The following is a 24,371-nucleotide window of genomic DNA, read 5'->3' as shown; positions in this document are numbered from 1 at the left end:
CGCATAAAATTTGCAAAATCTCATCGGTTCTTTATTTGAAACGTTAGATTGGTCCATGACATTTACTTTTTGAAGATAATTTCATTTAAATGTTGACCGCGGCTGCGTCTTAGGTGGTCCATTCGGAAAGTCCAATTTTGGGCAACTTTTTCGAGCATTTCGGCCGGAATAGCCCGAATTTCTTCGGAAGTGTTGTCTTCCAAAGCTGGAATAGTTGCTGGCTTATTTCTGTAGACTTTAGACTTGACGTAGCCCCACAAAAAATAGTCTAAAGGCGTCAAATCGCATGATCTTGGTGGCCAACTTACCGGTCCATTTCTTGAGATGAATTGTTCTCCGAAGTTTTCCCTCAAAATGGCCATAGAATCGCGAGCTGTGTGGCATGTAGCGCCATCTTGTTGAAACCACATGTCAACCAAGTTCAGTTCTTCCATTTTTGGCAACAAAAAGTTTGTTAGCATCGAACGATAGCGATCGCCATTCACCGTAACGTTGCGTCCAACAGCATCTTTGAAAAAATACGGTCCAATGATTCCACCAGCGTACAAACCACACCAAACAGTGCATTTTTCGGGATGCATGGGCAGTTCTTGAACGGCTTCTGGTTGCTCTTCACTCCAAATGCGGCAATTTTGCTTATTTACGTAGCCATTCAACCAGAAATGAGCCTCATCGCTGAACAAAATTTGTCGATAAAAAAGCGGATTTTCTGCCAACTTTTCTAGGGCCCATTCACTGAAAATTCATCTTTCTCTTTCTCTTTGACACCATGTCTGAAATCCCACGTGATCTGTCAAATACTAATGCATGAAAATCCTAACCTCAAAAGAATCACCCTTTATATAAAATTAATACATTAAAATTAATAATCCAAACATGGAAACACATGGACAAACCGAGGATTTGAAGATGCAGCATCTTTTGCCGACTATAAACGACGATGGTGGTGGGATCTTTGAAGCGGATAATGAGGATGATGGTAAGTATTTGTTAATATAATTGTTACTAACTTTTTGATATGGATTCCGAGCGCGGCTTTATGGAGGAATTGAAAATTGTCTATGGACATGAGCGGCTATAAAAAGGAGGTCCCTTGTCAATGAGCTAAACATAGAATCGGGCAGCACTCATAGTTAAGAGAGAAGTTCACAATGGACTGAATAGTCTAGGCAAATATTTGAACAAAATTAGTGTCAAACATTTTTCCAGAACCATTTTCCAAATATCTGAATACCATTTTTGGAAAATAATCCTACCGTGATGTTATATATCCAATATGAAATTAAAATGTTAGCTGGTTTGGCTGTGGCGACGGATTCTTTTTTGAAATGAAATTTTTTAGTTAACTGCTGAAATTTTTTTTAGTGTTTGGTGGAAAATGAGATTGAACCCTTAACCCAGTGTATATAAGGTGGGCATGCAAACCATGGGCTTATAGTTATTTGCCAATATTGTTTCCCAATAATCCCTATAACATATGCCATAAATATGCACAATAACATCATTAAAGATAAATTCCCTGCAACGAACTGGATAAGTAGTTTGGGTGAAAAACTGCTTACTAAGAACATTCGTGCCATATCCCCAGCAGTACCATAGACTTGAGAATAATGATTTGTGATCACCGGACCGGTTTCGTTTATCATGGATCAAAATGTTATTAGCATTATCAAGTGCCAGATAGATTTTTTTGTTTATTTCTTAGAAAAAACATTTCTTCCTCATATCTCGGCCACTCTAACATTTTAGTTTTTTTTTTTGTAATGGTGCAGAGAAGTACTTTCCTGAGAGGGCATGTCAGTGTGAAAGTAATCAAGATTTTCATTTAGTTGTAAAGGGTGATTCTTTTGAGGTTAGGATTTTCATGCATTAGTATTTGACAGATCACGTGGGATTTCAGACATGGTGTCAAAGAGAAAGATGCTCAGTATGCTTTGACATTTCATCATGAATAGACTTACGATCTGCCACAACGTCGAATTTTCAGTGAATGGGCCCTAGAAAAGTTGGCAGAAAATCCGCTTTTTTATCGACAAATTTTGTTCAGCGATGAGGCTCATTTCTGGTTGAATGGCTACGTAAATAAGCAAAACTGCCGCATTTGGAGTGAAGAGCAACCAGAAGCCGTTCAAGAACTGCCCATGCATCCCGAAAAATGCACTGTTTGGTGTGGTTTGTACGCTGGTGGAATCATTGGACCGTATTTTTTCAAAGATGCTGTTGGACGCAACGTTACGGTGAATGGCGATCGCTATCGTTCGATGCTAACAAACTTTTTGTTGCCAAAAATGGAAGAACTGAACTTGGTTGACATGTGGTTTCAACAAGATGGCGCTACATGCCACACAGCTCGCGATTCTATGGCCATTTTGAGGGAAAACTTCGGAGAACAATTCATCTCAAGAAATGGACCGGTAAGTTGGCCACCAAGATCATGCGATTTGACGCCTTTAGACTATTTTTTGTGGGGCTACGTCAAGTCTAAAGTCTACAGAAATAAGCCAGCAACTATTCCAGCTTTGGAAGACAACATTTCCGAAGAAATTCGGGCTATTCCGGCCGAAATGCTCGAAAAAGTTGCCCAAAATTGGACTTTCCGAATGGACCACCTAAGACGCAGCCGCGGTCAACATTTAAATGAAATTATCTTCGAAAAGTAAATGTCATGGACCAATCTAACGTTTCAAATAAAGAACCGATGAGATTTTGCAAATTTTATGCGTTTTTTTTAAAAAAAAAGTTATCAAGCTCTTAACAAATCACCCTTTAGTTGCTTACCAATTTTTAAACAAATTACTGCAGGGCAGCGTTAACGTTGGGAATTTCAAAAGGTGGCAAACTTCAAAAAAAAAAAAAAAAAATGGCACAATTGTTTTTTAAAAAAGTGGCGCCTTCTTTTTAGTAACTTATACCAAAAAAACTTGAAACTTAAGAATTTTGTATTTTTTCCATTTTTTGTTATTATGTAAATTCATAATAAAATTTGACACTTTTAGGGTAAAATTTCAAAATATAAATTTTTACGGAGTAGTACCAGTTTCAGGGATTCTTTCTGAAATAATTTCTGATTCCGGTTCATGGCCTATGTATTTGTTTGTAATATTTTGTAATAATTAATATAAAAAGAATTTTTATAGTCAATATCTGCGAAAATATTTTGAAAAAGTGGCATACATTATTGGAAAAGTGGCACAAAATCGTATAGGTTAGGTGGCAGCCCGATGTATCAGGCTCACTTAGACTATTCAGTCAATTGTGATACCACATTGGTGTACTTCTCTCTTATCACTGAGTGCTGCCCGATTCCATGTTAAGCTCAATGACAAGGGACCTCCTTTTTATAGCCGAGTCCGAACGGCGTTCCACATTGCAGTGAAACCATTTAGAGAAGCTTTGAAACCCTCAGAAATGTCACCAGCATTACTGAGGTGGGATAATCCACCGCTGAAAAACTTTTTGGTGTTCGGTCGAAGCAGGAATCGAACCCACGACCTTGTGTGTGCAAGGCGGGCATGCTAACCATTGCACTACGGTGGTAAAAAGTATCACATTTTTTACTACACCGATTCGAAAAAGATGTATACGCACAGTGTCAAATGCTTTGCGATTCCAATTTACCAATCGAATAAGTTCACGAGCTGTATAAAATCGATATCACGATATCACCTTTAAGGTGAGTATTAAGTTCGAGTTTAGCCGCTAAAATCACAATTTTCTCACGATTACTTTTCTCTAATAATCCATTTTAGCGAATATAAACTTTATGATAAGTTGCTTTAGGCTATGGCTATTCCCCATCCAGCTATAATAAAATTCGCCTCAAAGAGGTATTATTTTATAATTTTTTTACTGATTTATTTTTGATTTTAGCGGCTAAACTCGAGCTTAATGCTCACCCTAAATCCCAAACTTTACAAAACCACAAAGATAAAGAACAGCAAACAAAGTCCAATTATATTATCATTGAAAGCATTCTGTCTTTTTGATTATATTAAACCATTCATAACTTTGTACAATTTCATCATTTATATAAAAAACATTGATAATTTGTTTATTTAAATTACAAAAATATATTGAAATAAATTTTGAACGAGCACATTTAAATAACAGGATGTCTTCTTAAATTATTTGCAAAAACAAACATTTCCCTTTCACAAGGGTTGCTATTGGTTTTTCATTTGAATTTTTTGTTCTTTTGTTTTCTTTCTTTTCTGCTTTTCACACTAAATCTCATCGTGGATGACATTCCTGGAATAATTATTTATAATCAGTTAAAAAATAAAGAATATCTTTGCATATTGCATTCAATTGTAACAGCCACTAAAAAAGAAGCTTTTTTGTTGAGAAAGTAAAATTACAGAGTACAAAGAATAGGGAAGAGGTTTAAGGATTTAGGGGAGGGACAGGGGGAATTGAAACAAATACAACAAATCGATTTGAATGTACATATTTAACGCCGAAAATCTCAAATTTATATATGTATATATAGGTATTATATTGATGTATAGAATTGCTGCTGCTGCTGCTGTTGCTCTTGTCTTCATCAACAACAAATAAATGTGTCTCCGAAGTCGTGTTGCTTTATAGGTTTTGCAGAAACGACAATAATTTCGTCTCATAATTCTTATTAGATTCCAAATTCCTTAACGAATGCCTCTCGTCGGGGAATATATGAAGTGTGTAGGGTTTATTTGCTTTATTCAAGGCATTAATCAGTTGAGATGTATGGAAAAAATGTACATTTTCATCAATGAGGCCATGAATAAGCAATAGCCGGTTATCCCTGCAATCAAGAGAAGAGAAATTAGTGAATTAATTTAGTATTTCCATATAAGTTGTCGTCTATTTATTGTGTTCTCTCATGCTTACTCTTCGGGAAATGAGTGAATATAATTGAGCACCGAACCAGCCGTATAACCATGCTTATTGTTTTGTGGTAAATCCATATAACGTTCTGTATAGCCCGTATCATAGTATTCCCAATTTGTGACTGGAGCACCGGCTATGGCTACCTTAAATATGTGTGGATAATGCGCTAAGCCCATGAGACTTAAATAGCCTCCTAAATTGGCAGGAAAAGAAAAAATAAATTAATAAAAAAATTATTAAAATTATGGAAAGATTTTTTAACCAAAACCAAACTTATCAACGATATTGTTCATAGATGAGTAAATTTGGGTACGGTTAACAGAATAAAAAAGTCGAATTTTCAAGGATTGTAATCAGAATCAAAAATTCGACTTGTCGACATTTTCCAACATGTGGAAAAATCGTCTTTTCGATTTTGTTTTAAATTTGGAAAAGTCGAATTTCGACTATTTCTATTATTGAAATTCGACTTTTCACGAGTGTAGTGAACATGTCTCAAGTTGAAGCTAATAAGAGATAAATCTTTAAACTTGTCATGTCATGTCAATAAATGAACGATACAATATTTTTCGCGATTTTCCTTCTATTTGTTGAATTAACAGTTTCATAAACTTACCATATGACCAACCATGGATACCAACACGATTCATATCAATATAACCTAATTGATCAGCAAGTATTCTCAAAGCATCCACTTGATCATTTAATTCCACTTGACCCATGCGACAGCGTATGTGACTTTCAAATTTAATACCGCGATGTCTTGAACCTCGTGAGTCTATGCAAATAACACAATATCCCTGGGCAGCTAACATATGCATTCGCAATTGATGTTTACCCTGAAAAATTTTTTAATATATAATTTTATTTGATGTGATATGGTATAATGAAGTAAATTTTATTGAAATAATCGGTATACACAGAAAAAAATTGTTCACAGAATTAATTAGAAATAAAATAATAGATTTTGATCGAAAAATAATAATTATTTCTTTAAGTTGGGTACTATGTTCGGTTTTCGAGTTGAAATCACTTTATTTTCACTTATATTAATTGTAAATGAAAATAACCACATTCTGGCGAAATAATTTCACCTCACCAGTTAAAGATTAATTTGATTAAAAAGTTTATTGTATCAGTAAATTTTGTAACAGATTAAAGATGAGAAATATGTACTGAATTCCAAAGGATACGTTCCAAATTGCCAAACCAGTAATCATTAAATTAGCTTTAGGACCAATACATTCTAATGCGACCATGAATACTCAATAGAAAGCAATGGATTTCGTTTCGTTTACATTCCATCGCAAGATGTTTTCTCTTTAAATTATAACGATTATCAATTAACAATCAATTCGGAACTGACATGGAATTAGGGAATCCGCTAGGACCATCACAAAGAATTGTGATGCATAGTCCGATGTGGCCCTGTGGAACCTATTAAGGTCAAGGTGGAAGAGTAGTTGTTCTGAGGGCATGTGCGACCAGTTAGTGCATAAAGAAACTGGTGGCCACCAGCAATATCCCCCCCGACGCCAAGGCACGAGTCGGTAGAAATTGAAGTAGCCTAATTTGTACAAGCTGTCACTGTGCAGATGTTCCAACCCCATACAGCATACTCGTTGGAATCGCCATGGACTATAACTATTTTTGATCTTGCGAGAAATTGACTTTCTGGTGACGGAAATATAGTATAAGCGATGGAAACAAAGCTATAGAGAAGATTGAGACAAGCCAGCAGTCCGGCGAGGCCGCAGCAGCAACCGTAAGAAGCATCGCACCAACAAAAACGGCATTCCGCTGGGCAACAAGAACGTGGAAGACTTCGGCCGGAACAGCAGCAGCCGCAACACAACAGCAACCGGCCCGGGGGGTTTCAACACTGTCCAAGAACCAACTCCAAAGGGCTATAACAACAACCAGTTGTTTCAAGCTGGTTCCCGTGGTGCAGCCAGTCGGATTTGTGTGCAAAGTTTGCATGAGATTGTTTGCCTAAAGCAGCATATAAGAAGGAAGGCTTGCAGAGGAACCAAGAATGTAAATAACATTTGTGGGAAATGCAGCGCAATTTCCAGACGTATGCCGGGTTGAGACCCTTGTGGATGAAGCACCCCAGCATCTCAGAAGAGTACGGACACAGGATGAACAAGCAGCATTGACAGCTATCGAAGCCGAAATTATTAAATTAAAAAAAAGAAATGGACCCCTCAGCCATTATAAATACACTCCATTAAGAAAAATAGCCAGAGGCGTTCTTTTGTGCAGGCCGTTGCGAGAGCGCGAGCGGCACGGCAAGTTGGCGAGGGCAGTGACACCAGCAACGAGGCCAACAGTAATACCAGCTTTGAATACGAGTCAGCAGACTCCCATTCCAGTGGTAATTGATCCCCTAAAAGATGCCACTCATGATCTGCAACACGGGGAAGAGTCACTTAGTGAGCATCCCCGGAGACAAATTGATCTTGGACTAGTTGGTCCAACTGTTGACTGAGGGAACAGATCGACGCGTGGGTTCGATCTCAGTGGCTAAGGACCGCTATACACAATATAGAATGGTGCGGCAAGAATACAGCAGGAAATTTCGACTGGTCCATTGTATCATCGATGGGAGCAAAGAGAAAGGGTGAACATCAGAGAGTGGTGACGAGGTCGTAATAGGTGATAAGTTCGCCAATGAGAACTAATCACCGAGGAGGAATGGAGAGGTTCGTTGAGAGCCATGTGCAACGACAGGCCAGGGCGAGATGGCATCTCGCTTAAGGCGCTGAGTAGCACAAACTTCAACAGGCTACTCTTGTTCTTTATTGGGTGTCTGCTATTAAGTTACACATCGGAGGACCTCAAGTTTAGCAGAACGGTCCTGATCCCAAAGGCGATTAGTAGGGAGTCGGGGACGACGGTAGATTGGAGGCCTATTACCATCTCTTCAATGTTCATTAGAGTGATGCAACAAGGTCCTGAGCAAGAGGCTGGAGCATGTATCAATCTCCACGATGAGATGGGCACTTCGCGAATGTGGCGGTGTGTCTGGTGTCACGGGATGTATCTAAGGCATTCGAGAGAATATCGCACTCCAGTCGACCTAAGAACGTCGGAGGATGTGCCTATCAACTTGGAAGGAACATTTGAAGGTGCCGTTGAACAGGGATTTGAATCATGGCGACTTAATTCTCCAATGATTTTCAATATCATGCTAGATGAGGTAATTGCGACATTGAACAAGTACTCTCGTGTGGAGATGGGTGAAGCCAGCATAACGGCATTGGCGAACGCCGATGTCCTCTTATTCGCTCGCAACGCGGAGGATGGTGAACGGTTGGTGGAAGAGGTTCGGCAGTTGCTGGCGGCAAGAGGGCAAATGCGACGGAGAGTCAGTCACATTATCCGAATGCAGACGATGTCCAGTAAGAAGAAGGTGCTGGTTAGCAGAGAGCCCCTGAGGTGGGGCGAAGAGTTAATTCTAACGGGTAGCGCAGGCCATGCGCTACCTCTACTGTGGGTGCAGAATACACACCATGAAGAGAATACGTATAAGACGCAGTTGCTCTTCATGCATCTTCAAAGGACCAGCATAGAAGATGCGCATACTACAGGACTACCTGCTTTTACGGCACGTGCCTTTTTTCCAGCAGCCCAGTATCACGAGGAAGGCATTAAAGGAGGCCGACCGGAAGATAAGGGTGTTTGTTAGAGCGGTGTTGAACATGAACCCGCATGCTCACAGGTCTATAATCCATGAGCCTGTAAAGGAAGTGGACGATTTGCCTTTCAGGGGTTATGGACAAAAGGGTCAGTCGGTTTAAGGACTACGATAATATAATCCGCGCAGTAATGGAAGTGGAAAGGGGTGTGAAAGAGTAGAATCAGTGTCATAATACAACCTGTCAGTGGCAAGCGGGAAAACTTGAAGCTCCATACAGCACTGTCTGGTTGCGGTGGATTCAGGCAAGTTGCCGACCACAGGGAGTCTAGCGAATGGATCTATAAGCCTCCTCCCTTTTGGTCGCTGCCATGCAGATGCATTCCATCAAATCATATCAGCTAGACGATGCAGAGCTCAAGGATGCATGCGACAGGAGATCGTCTGCCATAGCTTACCTGGCGACACACGCAGACCGGATTGACAGACATAATTATGTGCAGGAAGTCGTAGAAGTACAAGAAGTATATGCAGGAAGTCGTAGAAGTACACGCCGCAAGGGCTGGCGGTATACATAGAAAAGCATGTATACTGCGCTGAGGAAACCTGAACTCATATTATCCAAAGATCCCAGGGTAATAGTCTCGGGTACTATGTTCTTTAAGTTGGGTACTATGTTCGGTTTTCGAGTTGAAATCACTTTATTTTCACTTATATTAATTGTAAATGAAAATAACCACATTCTGGCGAAATAATTTCACCTCACCAGTTAAAGATTAATTTGATTAAAAAGTTTATTGTATCAGTAAATTTTGTAACAGATTAAAGATGAGAAATATGTACTGAATTCCAAAGGATACGTTCCAAATTGCCAAACCAGTAATCATTAAATTAGCTTTAGGACCAATACATTCTAATGCGACCATGAATACTCAATAGAAAGCAATGGATTTCGTTTCGTTTACATTCCATCGCAAGATGTTTTCTCTTTAAATTATAACGATTATCAATTAACAATCAATTCGGAACTGACATGGAATTAGGGAATCCGCTAGGACCATCACAAAGAATTGTGATGCATAGTCCGATGTGGCCCTGTGGAACCTATTAAGGTCAAGGTGGAAGAGTAGTTGTTCTGAGGGCATGTGCGACCAGTTAGTGCATAAAGAAACTGGTGGCCACCAGCAATATCCCCCCCGACGCCAAGGCACGAGTCGGTAGAAATTGAAGTAGCCTAATTTGTACAAGCTGTCACTGTGCAGATGTTCCAACCCCATACAGCATACTCGTTGGAATCGCCATGGACTATAACTATTTTTGATCTTGCGAGAAATTGACTTTCTGGTGACGGAAATATAGTATAAGCGATGGAAACAAAGCTATAGAGAAGATTGAGACAAGCCAGCAGTCCGGCGAGGCCGCAGCAGCAACCGTAAGAAGCATCGCACCAACAAAAACGGCATTCCGCTGGGCAACAAGAACGTGGAAGACTTCGGCCGGAACAGCAGCAGCCGCAACACAACAGCAACCGGCCCGGGGGGTTTCAACACTGTCCAAGAACCAACTCCAAAGGGCTATAACAACAACCAGTTGTTTCAAGCTGGTTCCCGTGGTGCAGCCAGTCGGATTTGTGTGCAAAGTTTGCATGAGATTGTTTGCCTAAAGCAGCATATAAGAAGGAAGGCTTGCAGAGGAACCAAGAATGTAAATAACATTTGTGGGCAATGCAGCGCAATTTCCAGACGTATGCCGGGTTGAGACCCTTGTGGATGAAGCACCCCAGCATCTCAGAAGAGTACGGACACAGGATGAACAAGCAGCATTGACAGCTATCGAAGCCGAAATTATTAAATTAAAAAAAAGAAATGGACCCCTCAGCCATTATAAATACACTCCATTAAGAAAAATAGCCAGAGGCGTTCTTTTGTGCAGGCCGTTGCGAGAGCGCGAGCGGCACGGCAAGTTGGCGAGGGCAGTGACACCAGCAACGAGGCCAACAGTAATACCAGCTTTGAATACGAGTCAGCAGACTCCCATTCCAGTGGTAATTGATCCCCTAAAAGATGCCACTCATGATCTGCAACACGGGGAAGAGTCACTTAGTGAGCATCCCCGGAGACAAATTGATCTTGGACTAGTTGGTCCAACTGTTGACTGAGGGAACAGATCGACGCGTGGGTTCGATCTCAGTGGCTAAGGACCGCTATACACAATATAGAATGGTGCAGCAAGAATACAGCAGGAAATTTCGACTGGTCCATTGTATCATCGATGGGAGCAAAGAGAAAGGGTGAACATCAGAGAGTGGTGACGAGGTCGTAATAGGTGATAAGTTCGCCAATAAGAACTAATCACCGAGGAGGAATGGAGAGGTTCGTTGAGAGCCATGTGCAACGACAGGCCAGGGCGAGATGGCATCTCGCTTAAGGCGCTGAGTAGCACAAACTTCAACAGGCTACTCTTGTTCTTTATTGGGTGTCTGCTATTAAGTTACACATCGGAGGACCTCAAGTTTAGCAGAACGGTCCTGATCCCAAAGGCGATTAGTAGGGAGTCGGGGACGACGGTAGATTGGAGGCCTATTACCATCTCTTCAATGTTCATTAGAGTGATGCAACAAGGTCCTGAGCAAGAGGCTGGAGCATGTATCAATCTCCACGATGAGATGGGCACTTCCCGAATGTGGCGGTGTGTCTGGTGTCACGGGATGTATCTAAGGCATTCGAGAGAATATCGCACTCCAGTCGACCTAAGAACGTCGGAGGATGTGCCTATCAACTTGGAAGGAACATTTGAAGGTGCCGTTGAACAGGGATTTGAATCATGGCGACTTAATTCTCCAATGATTTTCAATATCATGCTAGATGAGGTAATTGCGACATTGAACAAGTACTCTCGTGTGGAGATGGGTGAAGCCAGCATAACGGCATTGGCGAACGCCGATGTCCTCTTATTCGCTCGCAACGCGGAGGATGGTGAACGGTTGGTGGAAGAGGTTCGGCAGTTGCTGGCGGCAAGAGGGCAAATGCGACGGAGAGTCAGTCACATTATCCGAATGCAGACGATGTCCAGTAAGAAGAAGGTGCTGGTTAGCAGAGAGCCCCTGAGGTGGGGCGAAGAGTTAATTCTAACGGGTAGCGCAGGCCATGCGCTACCTCTACTGTGGGTGCAGAATACACACCATGAAGAGAATACGTATAAGACGCAGTTGCTCTTCATGCATCTTCAAAGGACCAGCATAGAAGATGCGCATACTACAGGACTACCTGCTTTTACGGCACGTGCCTTTTTTCCAGCAGCCCAGTATCACGAGGAAGGCATTAAAGGAGGCCGACCGGAAGATAAGGGTGTTTGTTAGAGCGGTGTTGAACATGAACCCGCATGCTCACAGGTCTATAATCCATGAGCCTGTAAAGGAAGTGGACGATTTGCCTTTCAGGGGTTATGGACAGAAGGGTCAGTCGGTTTAAGGACTACGATAATATAATCCGCGCAGTAATGGAAGTGGAAAGGGGTGTGAAAGAGTAGAATCAGTGTCATAATACAACCTGTCAGCGGCAAGCGGGAAAACTTGAAGCTCCATACAGCACTGTCTGGTTGCGGTGGATTCAGGCAAGTTGCCGACCACAGGGAGTCTAGCGAATGGATCTATAAGCCTCCTCCCTTTTGGTCGCTGCCATGCAGATGCATTCCATCAAATCATATCAGCTAGACGATGCAGAGCTCAAGGATGCATGCGACAGGAGATCGTCTGCCATAGCTTACCTGGCGACACACGCAGACCGGATTGACAGACATAATTATGTGCAGGAAGTCGTAGAAGTACAAGAAGTATATGCAGGAAGTCGTAGAAGTACACGCCGCAAGGGCTGGCGGTATACATAGAAAAGCATGTATACTGCGCTGAGGAAACCTGAACTCATATTATCCAAAGATCCCAGGGTAATAGTCTCGGCTGTACCGAGACTATTACCCTTTTCTTTAAGTTGGGTACTATGTTCGGTTTTCGAGTTGAAATCACTTTATTTTCACTTATATTAATTGTAAATGAAAATAACCACATTCTGGCGAAATAATTTCACCTCACCAGTTAAAGATTAATTTGATTAAAAAGTTTATTGTATCAGTAAATTTTGTAACAGATTAAAGATGAGAAATATGTACTGAATTCCAAAGGATACGTTCCAAATTGCCAAACCAGTAATCATTAAATTAGCTTTAGGACCAATACATTCTAATGCGACCATGAATACTCAATAGAAAGCAATGGATTTCGTTTCGTTTACATTCCATCGCAAGATGTTTTCTCTTTAAATTATAACGATTATCAATTAACAATCAATTCGGAACTGACATGGAATTAGGGAATCCGCTAGGACCATCACAAAGAATTGTGATGCATAGTCCGATGTGGCCCTGTGGAACCTATTAAGGTCAAGGTGGAAGAGTAGTTGTTCTGAGGGCATGTGCGACCAGTTAGTGCATAAAGAAACTGGTGGCCACCAGCAATATCCCCCCCGACGCCAAGGCACGAGTCGGTAGAAATTGAAGTAGCCTAATTTGTACAAGCTGTCACTGTGCAGATGTTCCAACCCCATACAGCATACTCGTTGGAATCGCCATGGACTATAACTATTTTTGATCTTGCGAGAAATTGACTTTCTGGTGACGGAAATATAGTATAAGCGATGGAAACAAAGCTATAGAGAAGATTGAGACAAGCCAGCAGTCCGGCGAGGCCGCAGCAGCAACCGTAAGAAGCATCGCACCAACAAAAACGGCATTCCGCTGGGCAACAAGAACGTGGAAGACTTCGGCCGGAACAGCAGCAGCCGCAACACAACAGCAACCGGCCCGGGGGGTTTCAACACTGTCCAAGAACCAACTCCAAAGGGCTATAACAACAACCAGTTGTTTCAAGCTGGTTCCCGTGGTGCAGCCAGTCGGATTTGTGTGCAAAGTTTGCATGAGATTGTTTGCCTAAAGCAGCATATAAGAAGGAAGGCTTGCAGAGGAACCAAGAATGTAAATAACATTTGTGGGAAATGCAGCGCAATTTCCAGACGTATGCCGGGTTGAGACCCTTGTGGATGAAGCACCCCAGCATCTCAGAAGAGTACGGACACAGGATGAACAAGCAGCATTGACAGCTATCGAAGCCGAAATTATTAAATTAAAAAAAAGAAATGGACCCCTCAGCCATTATAAATACACTCCATTAAGAAAAATAGCCAGAGGCGTTCTTTTGTGCAGGCCGTTGCGAGAGCGCGAGCGGCACGGCAAGTTGGCGAGGGCAGTGACACCAGCAACGAGGCCAACAGTAATACCAGCTTTGAATACGAGTCAGCAGACTCCCATTCCAGTGGTAATTGATCCCCTAAAAGATGCCACTCATGATCTGCAACACGGGGAAGAGTCACTTAGTGAGCATCCCCGGAGACAAATTGATCTTGGACTAGTTGGTCCAACTGTTGACTGAGGGAACAGATCGACGCGTGGGTTCGATCTCAGTGGCTAAGGACCGCTATACACAATATAGAATGGTGCAGCAAGAATACAGCAGGAAATTTCGACTGGTCCATTGTATCATCGATGGGAGCAAAGAGAAAGGGTGAACATCAGAGAGTGGTGACGAGGTCGTAATAGGTGATAAGTTCGCCAATGAGAACTAATCACCGAGGAGGAATGGAGAGGTTCGTTGAGAGCCATGTGCAACGACAGGCCAGGGCGAGATGGCATCTCGCTTAAGGCGCTGAGTAGCACAAACTTCAACAGGCTACTCTTGTTCTTTATTGGGTGTCTGCTATTAAGTTACACATCGGAGGACCTCAAGTTTAGCAGAACGGTCCTGATCCCAAAGGCGATTAGTAGGGAGTCGGGGACGACGGTAGATTGGAGGCCTATTACCATCTCTTCAATGTTCATTAGAGTGATGCAACAAGGTCCTGAGCAAGAGGCTGGAGCATGTATCAATCTCCACGATGAGATGGGCACTTCGCGAATGTGGCGGTGTGTCTGGTGTCACGGGATGTATCTAAGGCATTCGAGAGAATATCGCACTCCAGTCGACCTAAGAACGTCGGAGGATGTGCCTATCAACTTGGAAGGAACATTTGAAGGTGCCGTTGAACAGGGATTTGAATCATGGCGACTTAATTCTCCAATGATTTTCAATATCATGCTAGATGAGGTAATTGCGACATTGAACAAGTACTCTCGTGTGGAGATGGGTGAAGCCAGCATAACGGCATTGGCGAACGCCGATGTCCTCTTATTCGCTCGCAACGCGGAGGATGGTGAACGGTTGGTGGAAGAGGTTCGGCAGTTGCTGGCGGCAAGAGGGCAAATGCGACGGAGAGTCAGTCACATTATCCGAATGCAGACGATGTCCAGTAAGAAGAAGGTGCTGGTTAGCAGAGAGCCCCTGAGGTGGGGCGAAGAGTTAATTCTAACGGGTAGCGCAGGCCATGCGCTACCTCTACTGTGGGTGCAGAATACACACCATGAAGAGAATACGTATAAGACGCAGTTGCTCTTCATGCATCTTCAAAGGACCAGCATAGAAGATGCGCATACTACAGGACTACCTGCTTTTACGGCACGTGCCTTTTTTCCAGCAGCCCAGTATCACGAGGAAGGCATTAAAGGAGGCCGACCGGAAGATAAGGGTGTTTGTTAGAGCGGTGTTGAACATGAACCCGCATGCTCACAGGTCTATAATCCATGAGCCTGTAAAGGAAGTGGACGATTTGCCTTTCAGGGGTTATGGACAGAAGGGTCAGTCGGTTTAAGGACTACGATAATATAATCCGCGCAGTAATGGAAGTGGAAAGGGGTGTGAAAGAGTAGAATCAGTGTCATAATACAACCTGTCAGCGGCAAGCGGGAAGACTTGAAGCTCCATACAGCACTGTCTGGTTGCGGTGGATTCAGGCAAGTTGCCGACCACAGGGAGTCTAGCGAATGGATCTATAAGCCTCCTCCCTTTTGGTCGCTGCCATGCAGATGCATTCCATCAAATCATATCAGCTAGACGATGCAGAGCTCAAGGATGCATGCGACAGGAGATCGTCTACCATAGCTTACCTGGCGACACACGCAGACCGGATTGACAGACATAATTATGTGCAGGAAGTCGTAGAAGTACAAGAAGTATATGCAGGAAGTCGTAGAAGTACACGCCGCAAGGGCTGGCGGTATACATAGAAAAGCATGTATACTGCGCTGAGGAAACCTGAACTCATATTATCCAAAGATCCCAGGGTAATAGTCTCGGCTGTACCGGTTCGTTGTGGTGTTGTATGAACGAAAAAAAGTACTACTCGACGGCAGGTTTCCTGGTAAATGTGCGGGAGCTGTACTCTGGAAGAGAAGTGGTGGTTTTGCCATTTTTCATGGTTGCCCTAGAGGTATGAAGGTTGCGAGAGAAGCAGTTATAGGGGCCCTAAAAGGAGGTATAATCATATACAGTTTGTGAGGTACGCATGGGCGGAGCGATTTGGACCAGATGCGGTATTCGAAAGAGGTGGGATCTTAGACCGATGTTGCTTCTACATCATCTAAATCAGTGCTGGAGACTGGAACAAAAAACGGAAGTTACGGCGCGTACGACTACCGGCAGTGCGAAGGGTCGAAAAGAAGTTATATAACAATTTTTTTTATTGATTACAAAATTTAGAAGAGGCTTTGTAAGAAATAAAGACGAATTCAAATAGCCAAATGCGTCGCCATCTAATTAGTGAATGGATGTCAGGAATCTGCATGATCAAAGCAACAAAACCTGTCCCTATCTACTACCAAAACCACAGCCAAGGGGACGGGCTTGGAATAATTATTGTGCAAAAAAGACCCTGATGAGCTTCACTCTAATCAGACAGTGTAAGGAGACGTAAGAGGTGTAGAAAAAGTGGGAGATATTGGACCTCTGGTTGTTGTTGTTGTTGTAACAGTTTTTAATGTAGTTTCATCCATTTTATTCTTTGCTTGTGTAGTTCAACTAGTACCCAGATCAAGGAACTCTGCGACAAGGATGGGGTGTGTCCAGAGTGATCTGGTGGTGAGACGGATCATCTATCTACCAAGACCACAGCCAAAGGGACGGGCTTGGAATAATTATTGTGCAAAGAAGACCCTGTTGAGCTTCACTCTAATCAGGCAGTGTAAGGAGACATAAGAGGCGTAGAATAAGTGGGAGATATTGGACCTCTGGTTGCTGTTGTAACAGTTTTCAATGTAGTTTCATACATTTTGTTCTATGCTTGTGTAGTTCAACTAGTAGCCAGATCAAGGAACTCTGCGACAAGGATGGGGTGTGTCCAGAGTGAACTGGTCGTGAGACGGGTAGGCTTAGCTGGGCAAGCGAAAAGGTGACGAGTGTCATGTGGCCCTTGATTGCAGATGGGGCACACGTCAGCTACGCTGCTATCAATCACTGATAAGTAGGAATTGAGCGGCTGCACTTGCCTGATCTTAGTTGGGCCAAAACTGCCCTGGGAGGTCTCTCTCCTCCGGTGCTATGGGCCTCTGGTCTTTATGGACAATGATATGCCACTACTCTTATTGTTTTCTTACTTGATTAATTGGAACGTGTACCATTTTTTAGCAATTATACGGATATAGTTATATATCTTATGGTATTGGTATTTGATGCAAGTTTCTTGATCAATGTACTAAGAGTTTGCTATATATATATTTGTAAAGTGAATAGGCAATAAAATGTTCAAGCGCGATATAGTAATATTTAGGTAATGACCTCCGATGATTGCGAGAGGAGAAAGAATGATATTGAAAATATAGAATGAGTTACTTACCTTAAATGTATTGTTAACTGTTTGCACTTCCGGTCCGCCATAGACATTCAATACCGTTGGATATTTCACACCCAATTGGAAATTGTGAGGCTTAAAGACCATGGCATAAACAATCTCACCCGAAGGAAGTTGCGGCGAATATATTTGGGGACAATACTGAGGTTCGGGTTTGCCACCTTCATGCAAATAGCCCATTAATGATAACTGAATGCCATTTACACCACCATTTTGACATGTCTGTACCAAACGCATTACTTTGCATGAGGGTAAACGTTGTATATTGCAATATATTTGAAGCATTAATTGACATGACTTTAAAAATAGAAGAAAAAATATAAATATAGTATGTAGAATTTGATAACAATTTCTAGCGAAATATAAGACAATTTCGGCGATTTCGCAATATGGATGAATCTTTTCTAGTGAAATATAATAGTAAATTCTATGTATTTCATTATGTGAATTCCATCGTGGTATACTACACTATTGGCCATGTTTCTTACACTTCAATACAAACCTCATCAAATTCGACGGTATATGAGTATCCTGGTTCGGTTAGCTGCCTAATGTGTTCCGGCCTTTGAAGACTAACAACATACAAGTGTTTTTCTAATGGCGTTTCCCTTAAACCTAAAAAGTACACAAGCTGTTTTTCTTTATCCACCCAAAGATTGCGGCCAAGCACTTCCCATTCTCCAGAAGTTAAGGCCACCTTGTAAGAGTTTGAAAATATATTGTTAGGAATATACATTTTTTTAATATTATTACATACCTTATTAATAATTCTTGGATGAAGTGTTGCTGAATTCATAATATCGGCAGCATGATTATCTGAAGAATTTGTTGCACCATGGAACTTTAAACGTTGACTGTTATCGAAAGCATTACTCCCTGTCGCATTGGTAATATTATCATTACAGCCATTTAATGTTTTTGCACAAAGGCTTGAAGTAACTAGATATAGGTGACGAAACCCCGTCTCCTCGGAGGCCCATAGAAAGGTTACAGTGGTATCGGTAATTTCAAGGAAATGTAACAAATCATGAACATTAATCCATGATTCAGAGACTTGAGTATATATAACCTACAAAGAATGTTAGCCTGAAGACCAGTTTTGAAAAGAAAACATTTAATAAATTTACCTGAAGAGGGGATATCGTTCGGCAGAAGGGACTCTTCCAACTGTGATCTGTTGAGCCCGATGGTGATGATGTGGAACTGCTATATGTTTCACAAAAATTATCTACTGGTATAAGTAACAAGTCCAAGCGCTGTTGTTTACGATCCATTCCTGCCATCCATACACTATGGATATATATGCATTTATATTCACTTCTGCTAAACAAAAAATTATTTGAACATTATACATACTATTTGGAGTCCATGGTCCAGCCCACTCGCACAATGTATTCTAACCAAGGCAGTACAACAGACAAAGAATATGGCAAGTCTTTAATACATACATCGCTTATTTGTAAGGATTCGTTTAAAACGAATTGAACCATTTTTAATTTAGATTTGGCATTTGCTGTACCAGTGCGTGGAAATCTATATTCTTCCATTTCGCCAGGTGTTGCATGCGCCGATGGGAAGGTGTATAGGCAAACATCAGATTCGTCTACCTCTTCGTAAACTATGCGGTACACACCATCTATATAAAGAGAGAACCCAAACAAATAACACAAATGAAATTATGGAAGGAGTTCCTACAGCATTGATAAGAGAGAATTTTACTAGTAATATTACATTGATCTTTGTAGACAATCGGTATCTGGAGATCGCTTTATACATCAGATTGTGGATATGCATGAATTATTTTTTAAAATGTACTTTTTGTTAGTTTGACACCAAATGCTGAACTTCAATTCAAATTATATAAAACCAAGTATACAAATTTATGTGCGAATTTGGAGATGAATTTATATCGGCCCTACACCAGATTGTGGACCAAGACACGTAAAATATTTTTGTTTTGAAAACAAGGCATTGACGGAAATGCCTTGTTTTCAAAACAAAAATATAAAACAAGGCATTGACGGAAATAAACCTTTTTCAACTTTTTATATTGCAGTTGTTGAAGCTGTGGTTTCATTTTTTTTCAATAGATTATTTTTAAAAACGTTTTTGCTATAATTTAATAGAATTTAGAGTAAATTTAATACCATTTATTTTGTTTTCAGTCTTTATGTCTTGGATGTTTTTCAATTATCTATTTTCCAGAAAATCAGATCGGTTTATTCCAAAAAGTTTAATCTTTCTTTCGAAAATTGAAATTTTTTTAATGAAAATCCGCGGGCCATTTTTATCATTGTTATTATCTTTTTAAATTTCTACGGAGTTTTTTGTTTTGCTTTTTTGTGTTGTCGTAAATCGAATTTCATCTAATTTATTATTATTATAATTATTTTTTTTTTTTTAATATAGTGTTACCAGATTTTTGAATAATTATTATTATCAGAAAATCAGAACGGTTTATTCCAAAAATTTTAATCGTAGGTATGTTTTCAAAAATTTGAGGCTACGATTTCTTTCGAAAATGAATTTTTTCGTTTGAAATTTTAATATTTTCAACGAAATTGCTTGAATTTTTTAATCATTATTATGAAACGTTGATGTAAACAAAATCGAAACATCCTTTTAAATTTCTACGGATTTTATTTTCTTTTTATTTGGTCGAACCATGATGCCGTAAATAAAATTTCATCTATATCTGGTTTAAAAAATATAGTGTTACCAGATTTTTGGAGAAATATTTCGAAAATCTTACTGTATTTCTTTGTCTTATTATTTTTTTTTTCGAAATTTGATTGTTTTTGAATTGTTTAAGATTATTGTTGTATATCTACTATGATGTAATTGATTTTTTGACATCGAAAATATATTATCAATTTCTTCCAAATGGTTTTAGAAAATCTGATAAATTTATTTCTTAAATTTTAATCATAAATATGAAGGTTTCAAATTTAATTTTCTTTAAATTTTTTGCATTTTTTTTCATTCATTCATTCATACTTTATTTGTAATTTCAATTTTTAATATTTTTAATTTAGACTATTTTTGATTTTCCTTTTTTTATAACAATTCATGGGCTTTATTAATATGGCATTAGAATTAGAATCAAAAAAGTATAACTTATTAAATGTAACTTTATTATATTGTATATTTGGAATTTTATTGTTTTTCTTGGAATTTTCTGTCTTTTTTTTTTTGAAAAATTGAACTACATGTTTTTTTAGTGAATTCTACCAGATTGTTTTTTTTTTTCGATAAATACATACTATTGATTACGTTTTTTCTCATTTATTTAATGTAGCCGTTTTTCGACGTGGTCATTTTTTTACTTACCATCTGAGTGTGGCTGCCACCAATAACCCTGATAGCGGCTGAATTCCTCTTGCATAACATAGGAAGGAAGACCAGCACTTAGAGGATCATCGGCAAAAGTGCGCCGTCCATCGTGGGCAAACGTTAGACGTTCCTCATGACCACTGAGTGTATGAGTTACCCAAATGTCGCAACCGCTAATGTAGGCTATTAAATCGGAATTTTGTGGACATATTTGTGGATCTAATGCAGCCCATTGGGGGCATGTGCGCAATTGTATGGGGAAGAGTGGACTATTCTATAGTGAATATAATAGATAATTATACAATATTATATATTTTCATTAATTAAAAAATTATCATGCTTCAAGAATGGTAGAGTGCAAATTTTTGTTTACTTGAGAGATTAGAAATGACTCACAAATCTTTGACAATACAACAAAATTATTAATATTCGGTTCAATGTACGATAAGATATTTTAACGAGTATGAAGTGTCATTAACCCAAAACTGCATCGCAATAACAACAATGAATACCACTTCTTGAAGCAATGTATCTACCTGTGTTATATTGAATTGGTTTACTTACATTATATCCCGTATCCAAACATTGGTACAAGTCATTGAAACATGGAAACACTATCTTACCGCTAGGCTTGTGCAATTCATATGACGTGATACCCCATGTGGATAAGCGTTTGCGTTCCTGCAGCAGTTGGAATTCTCTTGACCAAACATTTATGCCGATGGATCCTGCTGTTGCCGCCACGTTAGACATAGGTTGTTGTAATACTATATTCCAGTGAAGTCTGCAACAAGAACACATATCATGGAGTTCTTCATAAACATAAGGGAAACGCTCAGATGGCTTTGTGTTATACCCACCTTTTGCCACTATTACCAAAACCACCCAGAAATCCCGATTGCATTGTTGGTGATGAAGCTTGTGATGGAGGTGGAGATCCCATTCGTATGCTGCCACTATCATTTGGACTATCTGGCGAAGCTAAGTCGTCTGCATTGTTCATTGATGAAATGTTGGACAAATTAATGTCCGTATATAGCAATGTGGTTTCCCATGCATTTGGTGGTGTGCTCAAGAAATAGCAACGAACTCTTCCATCCGAAAGCGTACGAAATTGTATATTTGAGGGCACCATACTCGACAGATTGGACATTTGCTTACGTATCTCATTTACTGTTGCTTTAATTTCAGACCATGTCTTTCGTGGTGTTGGCGCAGGAATGTGGCCATCCTCACCATCATCTTCCTCGTCATCATCATCGTCACAGTCGTCGTCATCGTCAAGCTCCCCATGTGGAGGAGTGGTACTAGTTGGCGAACTAAGGTGATTTGAAATGGCAGAAGCCGCTGCAACAACAACTTCTGCTGTCGTGGCAGACGCCGCAGCAGCAGCCGCTGTTATAGGAGAGGTCAACGAATTCAGAGCCAGTCCAATAGAAGAGTAAAAGGCATTGGCAGTGGAGCCTATACTGGTTAAACTTGCAATTGAACTACCACCACCCAATGCTCCGCTCATTAAGCTTGCGGTAGGCATAGGCGCACCACCTCCTCCACCCATCATTGGCAGCAGGGCGGTAGAGCTGCTCGAACTAGGAGTACTAGCAGGGCTCTGGCTCTGACGATCACCAGACACGCGCGAAGTAAATCCATCCAAGAGGTTTGCAAATGATGATGTACTTCTTTCTATGGCAGGTGGAGACTGGGAAATAATAGCCGATGTTGGGCCCTGACCATGATTACTACTATTTATTGTTGAAGCAACATTGATACTCCCAGACGCGGAACTACTATTTGTTGTTGACGTCGACGACTGCATACGATTTCTCTGTGTCATTGTGGTGTCCATAATTTCTAAAATCCTCTTCTCACTCACTGTCTGTTAGTTTTCTATGAATAATTACTTCAATGGCAGCATGGACTTCTAATTCCAACTTTCCTGCTAGCACAACAAAGAGAACAATTATTTTCCATCGTAATGACCGTTGTTTTCGCTGAGAAAACCCACCTTCTATTATTTCTTCCTGGTGAGATTCCTTCTTCCTGTTAGATTCGCATTTATCATCATATTGCGGACGAATGTTTGCTCCTCAAAATTGTGGTGGCTCTCTCAGTACGCACACTATTTGTTATATTTTCTTTTCAATTGGAAGTCTTAAAATTGGACTTCTAATTCCAACTTTCCTATCTACGAAAATCGTCGTTTGCAGTACCAATAATGTACAAGGCTGAGTACATAGCCCCTTGATCAAAGTGACGGCGTTTGAATCTGAAATTTGCAAAAATAAAAAGTACATGATGAAATAACGGGGTATAACTCATGATAGAACGATCGGGTAGAGAAAAGTGAAAGGTATTTTCATGATTGTCAAAATTCAAAATAAAATATATTGACATTTTGTTAAATATATTTCCAAACATACTGCCTCGATCAAAGATAAAACACTGGCTGCCAAACGTCCGTACATCAACATCACTAGGAACAATAAAATAACTGTTGCGGATAGTGTGTAGGTAGTGTAAGTGATCTGAGGAATTTGCAATTTTTGAATAAAGGTGGGTATTATGTTCGAGTTTAGCGGTTAAAATCGCTAAAATGAAAACTAAATCAGTAAGAAAAATGCATGAAATTATACATATTTGTTGCAAATTTTATTATAACTTGATGGGGAAAAGCCCAAAGCAAATCTTCACAAAGTTTGTATTCCTTAAAATGGATTATTAAAGAAAAGTAATCGTGAAAAAATGATGTTTTTAGCGGCTAAACTCCAACTTAATACACACCTTAAGTTGAAAAAATAACAAATGTAGAATGATCTAATAGCAATATATCCTACCAGCATGTCAAAGTTCGATTTCCATCACTTCCATATACTCTTAAGTGACACTAAAACATTTTGAAAGTATATTGTTTGAAGAGCAATTTTGATATTTTGTGAAACATCAAAAGTAAATAGCTTTTTATAAATTATTGGAAGAAACCCTAGAGCGCTAAAAAATATTTCTATTACGCATAAAATGTTGCTTTTTCCAGCAAAATACTAAATTGGGAGAGCAACAATATAAATGCGATTATATTTTTATTAAATTATGGCAATTCATTAATGGAAAAGTTCCAGGGCATTTACCCTGCCAATATTTTTTGAATTTGACGGCGCTTGGGAGAATCCGTACCACGTCAAAAACAGTCATATACGATATCCAAAATACGTCGGAAAAGCGACCTCACTATTGAGAAGTTGTACCACGCCAAGTTACTACAAAAAAGCATCGCATGAGTGCCATTAGGTGCCCTTTTAGATAAATTCAGAACGACGCCAATAAGAGCCCAAACTATCAGAAAAAGTGCATTTTAAGATAGTTATAAAAGAATAATTGTGGTCAATTAAAAAAAGGATTGTTTAGATTTTTATTTTTTTTATTAAACATTTATAAATTTGTATATATACAGCAATTTTTGTTTATGTATAAATATTTATTTATACATTTTTTATAAATGAATTACCTTTGAAGTTTTTGATTATGTACAACCGTATACATACATAATTAAATGAACTTAATTTACTCATTTTTAATTCAGTTTACGTCATTTCTATTAACGTCGTCAAATTCCGGAGGCAATCACGACGTAAATCGAGGGATTACTGTATAACATTTATACGACAATCACTTCACATTTAACATAATTTGTTGCATTAATAAAATAA

At 39.9% G+C, this 24,371-nt stretch overlaps 1 protein-coding gene and 1 long non-coding RNA gene across 2 annotated transcripts; one reads left to right on the top strand and one right to left on the bottom strand.

The window, feature by feature from the left end:
• Nucleotides 1–891: 891 nt before the first annotated feature.
• LOC142220902 (uncharacterized) lies at nt 892–21,015 on the top strand. Its single transcript, XR_012717923.1, has 2 exons — nt 892–979; nt 20,633–21,015. It is a non-coding gene; the product is annotated as an uncharacterized LOC142220902 (long non-coding RNA).
• Nucleotides 3,953–22,900, bottom strand: LOC142220899 (dipeptidyl peptidase 9). The gene is made up of 12 exons (XM_075290306.1): nt 22,673–22,900; nt 21,528–22,603; nt 21,232–21,451; nt 20,665–20,941; nt 18,691–18,970; nt 18,462–18,624; nt 18,092–18,403; nt 17,837–18,031; nt 17,320–17,631; nt 5,486–5,708; nt 4,870–5,062; nt 3,953–4,783 (listed from the first exon to the last, which is right to left on the bottom strand). The coding sequence occupies exons 2-12, from the start codon at nt 22,511–22,513 to the stop codon at nt 4,582–4,584; spliced, it is 3,363 nt and encodes a 1,120-aa protein (XP_075146421.1). The 5' UTR covers nt 22,514–22,603; nt 22,673–22,900; the 3' UTR covers nt 3,953–4,581.
• Between the last annotated feature and the right edge of the window lie 1,471 nt (nt 22,901–24,371).

Source organism: Haematobia irritans, chromosome 1 (genome assembly GCF_050003625.1).
Source record: "Haematobia irritans isolate KBUSLIRL chromosome 1, ASM5000362v1, whole genome shotgun sequence".
Lineage (NCBI taxonomy): Eukaryota > Metazoa > Arthropoda > Insecta > Diptera > Muscidae > Haematobia > Haematobia irritans.
The sequence above is the reverse complement of the archived record's forward strand: the minus strand, read 5'-3'. Positions and strand labels throughout refer to the sequence as shown.

Bases quoted from the DNA above. Each gene is read 5' to 3' on its own strand.
- LOC142220899 (XM_075290306.1), bottom strand. From the start codon at position 22,513: ATGGACACCACAATGACACAGAGAAATCGTATGCAGTCGTCGACGTCA. The intron at 18,404-18,461 runs GTAAATTTATTA...CATTCTTTGTAG, and splicing joins GAACGATATCCCCTCTTCAG to GTTATATATACTCAAGTCTC. The intron at 5,063-5,485 runs GTAAGTTTATGA...CTGCCAATTTAG, and splicing joins TATCCATGGTTGGTCATATG to GAGGCTATTTAAGTCTCATG.